General features: G+C 35.4%; 1 protein-coding gene across 1 annotated transcript; it reads left to right on the plus strand.

Moving 5' to 3' along the window:
- On the plus strand, positions 4,293-7,453 carry LOC109848799 (60S ribosomal protein L18a-like). Its single transcript, XM_020418474.1, is given in 5 exon segments — positions 4,293-4,409; positions 4,491-4,557; positions 4,560-4,611; positions 4,710-4,773; positions 6,875-7,453. Coding segments are annotated over 5 exon segments (540 nt in total). The 5' UTR covers positions 4,293-4,394; the 3' UTR covers positions 7,217-7,453.

The following is an 8,087-nucleotide window of genomic DNA, read 5'->3' on the forward strand; positions in this document are numbered from 1 at the left end:
ATGTCTTCCCATTGATAAGAGTAAGGACGAAAGTCTCATATTCCTCATCAGACAAGGAACGTAACAACAACAATGCATTGTCATCATCTTCTATCATAACATCTACATTCGCCAAATCCTCAAGAAGTTTCGTGTAGTGGTTCATGTGATCACCAATGGAGGTTCCTTTCTTCAATTGGAAGCGATAAATCCTCCTTTTTAAATGCAAGCGATTCTCTACACTCTTGGTCAAATACTTACTCTCAAGGATCTCCCAAATCTTCTTAGCTGAAGTCTCATTGATCACATCATACTTTAAATCTTGAGTCAAACAAGACCTAATCACACCATATGTCGTTCGATTCATCTTCTTCCAAACCCTCTCATCAATATCATCTGGCTTGCCATCCAATTCCAAAGTATCTTTCAAATTTTGCGCGTTGAGCGCATCCAAGACTTCACATCGTCAAAGTCTAAAATTGTTAGTACCATTAAACTTCTCCACGTCTATCTTTATAGAGTGAATATTCAAACTTTGGACGATCTTCACACCTGAAGTACCCTCTCACAACTCCTTCTTCCCCACCCATAATTCCTCAAAGCACCAACAACCAAAGTGGAAAAAATGAAGAATAGATCCAAAACTGAGAAAACAATAGAATTTTTACCAAAAAAGATTCCACCTTTAACTCTACTTCCAAAGTGATCTACTCCTCCAAATAGACCATGCGTAACCTGAGCTTTAATACCACTTGTTGTGCGCGACGGAACAAACACAAACATCGAGAGAGAGAAGGCAACTCAAATCAAACAATAATGATACAAACTCAAACACAAAAGGTTTAACGTGGTTCGACAGATTGCCTACGTCCACAAGGCAAAAAAGGAATGTGTTTCCATTATAGAGAAAGAGAGTACAAAGTAGAGATTACAGGATCACTCAACTTACCTCTCAAATCTCTCAAACTAAACCCTCAAACAAATTGCTCAGAAAGATTTTTCTTTTCTGTGCTCAAAATCACCTTTAAGCTACCCAATCAATCGATAGAAAACCCTAAAAAATGTGGCTCTATTTATAATAAAACACAATCTTAAACAAATTAGAATTCTAAAAACGAGTCTGCTAGGGTGTGGCAGACATCACACCTAGACAAACAAGGTAGATTCTGTCACACCAGGATGTGACAGACAGCACACCTATGACAGACATGGCAGATTCTACCACACCCTGTCACCTGGGTGTGGCAGACACCACACCAGGATGTGGTGGAGTCTGTCTTGTTTATTTTTCACGTTTTTCTTAATTTTTTTCCTCAATTCCTTCGTCGTTTTCACATGTCTCTCATGAATGTGAAACTTTCAAGCAAGATGCAAGCAAATTTGTACCTCCTTATTGTATGCTTTAATGTTTGAAATTAACAAATCATCGTCTTTTACCGCCTCCCTTATAAGAGCTGCCATCTCAACACGAGTAATTTTCTCTTTCTGCACAACATATATTTTTATGGCATTTTTGCATCTCAAAGGAAATATATAGGATACAATATTAAAATTGTTAAATTTTATTTTATTTTACCCCAAACGTTTCAGAATATTTTTGATAGAGCATATAGCTTCATCTAGGGGTGTCCAAAAAGCCCGTCGGCCCGGAAACCCGGGCCAAGTCCGGGCTCCGGGCCGGGGCCGGGCCGGCTCTTTGGTGCCCAGCCCGAATTGATTTTTTTATTTTTTTATTTTTATTTTTTATATGTATTATATTATATATGTATAATATATGTATATATAAATATATATAATATGTATAATATATGTATATATAATATATTTTTATATATGTATAATATATGTATATATAATATAGTTCTATATATGTATAATATGTCATGTGTGTATATATATACTCTCTCTTAGTATATAAGTATATATAAGTATACTCTCTCTTATATAAGTATATATATAATATATAGTTATATAATAATTTATAAATATATACTAATACATAATTATATAAAATATAATAATATTAAACTAATTTTTAGCATTTTTTAATTAAAAAAAAGAAAAGGAAAAAATTTAAAGAAACCTAGTTGGGATGTACTTATCTATTGTGATGTGACGAATTCAAAAATAAATTAATACTTGTAATTTATAAATAATTTATTAATTATTAATAAAGAATTTACTTTTATAATTTTTTATTTGTAATTTATGTCATTTTAAGTGATTAATAAAATTATTATTTTTATTATTTTTTTGTCTTTTTTTATAATTTAAATAAAATTTAAAAATTTTGATAAAAAATTTAAAAAAAATAATCCGGGCTGGTTCGGAATCCGGCCCGGTTGGGCCCGGGCCCGGGCCCGGACCCGGACCCGGACCCTTTCCGGGGTACCCGGGTCCGGGCACCGGTTTTGTCTGACCCGGGCCCGGATTTCCGGGCCGGACCGGGCCGACCCGGATGGACAGGAGCCTTCATCCGACAGAGAGAGTCCTCTAGTTTTTCTATCAATTTCACAGCAGGGACAAAAGGTGATATGGTTCCACTGCATTCTTGTTCCGATTTCCACCCTCCACAATACGCCTTTTTCTGATGTAATATAAAGCATGTAAATATTAATTTTCAGCTTTTGCCTCAAGAGAAGTTTCAAATAGTATAATACATAGACATAAAATGAGGAGGAAGGAAGAAATTGTAAAAGAATATCACCTCAGCACAGTAATTTTTTCCCAAGTTGTCTCTCGTCTTAATTTTCTTGGTTGCACATTGGAAAAATAGGGGTATAAATAGGTAGATGTAAAAAAAGTTTAGAGGACTGGTGAGGTACATGAACCATACATGGAGTCGTGCATATACCATATACACTATATATGAATAATTGAAGATTTATCCTTAAGCAGATCTATATCATTCAACTTGGGCATATTGTTTTAAAGATGCATTTTCCTTCGCCAATATGTAGTATTCATTAATGGAATAGGGCATGAAGCCAACTGGGCAAATGTATACATATTTTACAAAATTTATTAAAAGTTGCCATAAATGGTACTACATATTTAACATATCACAAAAGCATATGAGCTATAACCTTAATCAACGCATAAAATGCATGTGTAAAGTCTATATTTGCTAGGAAAAATACTTCCTGAGCACCAGCCAGTCAAATAAGAGAGTAAAATTTTAAGTGATCTGAATGAAAACTGGAAAAATTTTCTAGGGAGCCACCCTTGAAAAATCACATAGGAGTAGCTCGTAAGTCATATGCGTTCCAACACGAATTTTAAAGTTGTTATTCGATAAAGCATCGCATGACATGTGTTCTAGGCTTCTAGCCAAGACTTGACTTTAGATGATTGTTTGACAACTCAAACTTAAAACAAGCCAGGTTTGATGCTTAAATTTGTTCTAACTAAAAATAGTTTTGTTTGGGACCAAGCCCTTATGGTTCACAACAAAACCAGCTTAGAGACTCAAATTTAACGCTTAGAGACTCAAATTTAACTAAGATATGGCCAGAAAATGGCAAAACATTTCTTACCTAAAAAAAGAAGAAGTATATTTTCTATCTTGGACCATGTTCACACCTCTTGCCTTCTTACCTCAACAACAAAAAAAGGGTTGCCAGACCATCTTTAGATTTGTGCTGAAGAACAAGCGTCAAATCCTCCTATTTTACGATATGGAGAACATAAATTTTTGTTTTTACTGATAATAAATTTAGAGCATCTCCAACAGCTTCCTCATCTTCTTAAAATACTCAATTTTAAGGAATATAGAGCTATTTTTTAGGTCTAACAATTTCCCCATCTCATTCCCTAAAATAGGGATGAAGAAGAAAAAAAGAGGGTCTTTCCCCAAATCTGCAGCATTCTGCAAAATTTTTTCATTCTCCAAATTCTTAAAAGTAACATTATCATAAATATCTCACATTCTCCAAAGAAGAAAAAATATATATCTAATACTTTATTGATTTTATAATAAATTATTAAACATTTATTTTCTTAATTATTATTGAGTATGTAGGATGTTTTATAGTTGTAATAAATACCTAAATCCCTAAAATGAGAAAACTGTTGGATTTAAAGCAAAAATATTTTAGAGAATTTAGCATTTTGCTTCCCCATTTTAGAGAAATTATGGTGAAGCCGGAGATGGTCTTATCCCTCCTTGTTCCGTGGCTCCATTAAAGGCCTAAGATATTACTAGACTACGAGCCTTGGAAAGAAATTCTTATAGCCCAAGCCCAGCATTCAGCCCAAGACTAACTCGTCTATCGTAATTTCATCCCAATTCGAGGGTCGAAACAGTCCAAACCCCATAAAACCTCAACCTTTATTAGCCCTAGGGTTTCATCTCCCGCCGCCGTCTCTCGTTCTCTCCTCTCCTCAGATCGTTTCGAAGGCGAAGGCGACGATCAATGGGAGGTTTCAGGGTGAGATAAAAATCCGATCTTTTGCAGTTTCCATGTTCTGAATCTGCATTTTTTGATTTGTTTGGGGTTTTTCTTTCGCAGTTCCATCAGTACCAGGTGGTGGGCAGGGTCAGAGCTGCTTCCGACTCCCTCGATGAACACCCGAAGATTTTCGCATGAAGTTGTGGGCTACTAATGAAGTTCGTGCCAAGTCCAAGTTTTGGTAATTGTTTGTTTTTAGTCCTCGTTTTGTAAATTTTTTAGTTTTTTAGTTTTATTTTTTTATTTGGGGTTTTGATTGGTTTGGGGGAAATTTTCTAGGTATTTTTTGAGGAAGTTGAAGAAGGTTAAGAAGAGCAATGGTCAAGTTCTTGCCATCAACGAGGTTCGATTTGTTCTTCCTTTATTAGATTTAGTTAAAATGACGTAATATCTTTCTCCGTAGTTGGATCTGCATGTTAAGCAGAAATATATGTTGATTTTATCATAATATTTGAATCAGTCATTAGATTACCATGTTTGTCGTCTCCAGTGATTAGGTTTAGAAAGGTTTTACGTTTAGAGTTGGATATTTATTATGAAAGAGAAATCCTCTTGGTATTAAAATTTCTCAGTGGTATAGTGCACTTGCTAATAGTATTTATCTGTAGGATTAATGTTGTAGCATTTTGTTTGTAAACGCTGCAGTCGTCTAGACCAATATGGCAATATCCGTAAAAATTGTTCTCCAACCGTTTACGTTAAAATGTTGTGACTTAAGGTTAAAATAAGGTACCATTGTATTTTAGGGCTCCTCTTATCTCGGAAGTTCTCATTTATTATTACTTCTGAGAAAGAGTAATTGCACCTCACTACCTTGACGTTGTTATTTATTTATAAGTATAGCATGTCGTGGCTTGTTATTTTTTCATTATCGTTGCTCGTACTGAATTTTATGGTGCATGTAGAGCATTTGTCATGACCAAAAATTGCCAATGCTCGACATCCTGACAGTACTTTGTCCATCTGTGTCTAGCACTTGCAAGTATGTAGCAATTGCCTTGAACATGTATGGGATGAAGTATTATCACTTCTCAAACAACATCTAATTGTTTACAAGTAATTTTGACTAGTCAGGTTCTTTTAAATGAATAGATGCAATATTAATGGGTGAATGTACTTGGAAGGTAAGTAAACCTAAATTGATTTATTCTTGTGCCTAGATTTTCAACAATTGCTGTATCTGACAAGTCCTCATAGGAGTTTGGCACTTGCATCTTCTCTATGAATCATAGGTTACATTACAGTTTTTCTCTTGACTATCACAGGCTCTGATGTTGTTGTCGTTCTTTTGTTCTTTTTCCCTGAACCTTTGTGTAGTTAAGATTGTGTATGCAATGAAGAACTGAATTCTTTTTATGAAAATTGGTCTTGTTTAATGTCTGGTCATGTATCTTGTTAGCAATCAGAGCTGTTATTTCTCTCCATGGTTTTCCTCGCATCCAGGTAATTTATGTGCTGTTTCTAATTAAGTCCTATTCAAGAAATTATTTTTACTTAGTAATAGAAATGGTCAAAATGGCAGGCATCAGTACGTGATATGCACTCAATAAGTGCTATTGTTATTTGTTTGGGTGACATCTGATATAGGCAGATTTCTCTAGTTTTTGCTGCTGGGAAGTCTTTAAGACTATGGTTCCCAGGGAAGGTTAATGGATGATTTGAATTTCCACAATTTGGAAAGTTGAAAGAAATTGTTTGTTTTCTGAATGTGCACCCCATGAGAAAAAAAAGTGAACTTCGGGGTTTCAGTCATGTAGTTCATAGTCGTAGGTGGGATTAGGTCATGAATCCCATTCTTTTTTGTTGTTCTTGTTGTAGTTAACTTAAGTTTGAGAAAATTGATATTCCTTGGAAACCTAAATGTATCATAAGAGGGGCTAAATCTGCAGCGCTGCATATCCTTTTATTAAGTTTGATTCCCCATGGTCTTCTGTGATTTAGTTTTGCTTCCACTTGGTGGATTATGAATTAGGTCTGTAAACAATAGTTGAAGGAGTTGATGGTGAGTTAATATTAGGAATAGTATGATTAGTTAATATTTCCTTTTCTCTACCAACATCTTACCCTTTTCGCTATTCAATACCATGTGAATCTTTTATGTTCGAATCATATGATTGGATGCAACTTGCCTTCTAATAGCTTATGAGAATATCGATGTGATAGTGTATTCTTCATTGCGCTTGCTAAGATCAATGTGTTCCCGATCTAGCAATACTCCCATTCTTAAGACTTTCCATGTCCTAAATGACCCTCCTTTATCTCTTCACATCTGCTTTTTCTTTCTTTTTTGGTTTTCTTTTCTCTCTTTTCTTTTTTTTTAAAAATTTGTGAAAGGCCTGGGCCATAACTTATAAAGCAGTTTGATAGTGTTTCTTGCCTGACACTGAATTTTTGGGAATAATTATCATCACAGTACTAACCGGTAAAATCTCTTTGTGGTGTAGATATTCGAGAAGAATCCTACCAAGATCCACAACTACGGAATCTGGCTTAGGTACCAGAGCAGGACCGGCTACCACAACATGTATAAGGAGTACAGAGACACCACACTGAACGGTGCTGTGGAGCAGATGTACACCGAGATGGCGTCTCGTCACAGGGTCAGGTTTCCCTGCATCCAGATCATCAAGACTGCGACAATCCCTGCCAAGCTTTGCAAGCGTGAGAGTACCAAGCAGTTCCATGACTCGAAGATCAAGTTTCCTCTCGTCTACAAGAAAGTGAGGCCACCGACGAGAAAGCTTAAGACTACCTTTAAGGCTACTCGCCCCAATCTCTTCATGTAGATGAGGAGTTTAGTTTCATAACCAAACCAAAGATTTTGCTTGAGAGCAGTGTAGTTTGAGTCATCTGTTTGTTTTGGCCTAAACCTTGAACTTCATTCTTGTTTGGTTGTTTGTTTGGAGAGATTAAACAACTTATGCTTAGTATCTCTACAACATTAGTAATGGCTCTTCTTACGTTTTTGGTTGTTTGATGGTAGAGATTCAAGGGAATTACTTCATCTTATCATTGTTTGCAGAGTTCTATTATGAATTTTTTGCTTCATGATATTTGGCTAGTGTTTCATGAAGAAGGCCTCTTTCTTGGCTTGTGTTACGAGGAAAATATGCATGCGTCTTGCTCACAACGTGGAGCTGTTGTATTGAGCCCTTCTGATATTTTTACTTTTGTGCGTGTTGCTTGCATCATGGAGCTGTTGTATCGAGCCTTTCTGATGTTTTTACTTTTGTTGAAGTTTATTGCATCATAACCACTGATTTTGCTTGAGGATAGGGTTGTTGGGATTTCTATTATCTGTTTGTTTTCTGATTTTTACTAGTGTTTTTTTTTTAACTTGAATCTAGTTTGTTTGTTTCAAGAGGTTACTTTTGATCAGCTTTTGGTTTAGTGTCTGTTTCTTTAGATTTTGGGAAGCATTATTAGTGTCTGTTTCTTTAGATTTTGGGAAGCATTATTAGTTATCTACTCTGGTTATCGTCACATCTTGTTTATTTTATGGTAGAGGTTGATAGTAGTTTCTTTGTCTAGCACTGATTGCAGAGCTTTTGTTATGTTGGTCGTTTTATGGTAGGGAATTGATGAGAATTACTTCATCTATTATTATGTGCAGAGTTTTAAAATGTTTTGCATCATGATGCTCTTCGTTCTCCAGGA

Source organism: Asparagus officinalis, chromosome 7 (assembly GCF_001876935.1).
Source record: "Asparagus officinalis chromosome 7, Aspof.V1, whole genome shotgun sequence".
Lineage (NCBI taxonomy): Eukaryota > Viridiplantae > Streptophyta > Magnoliopsida > Asparagales > Asparagaceae > Asparagus > Asparagus officinalis.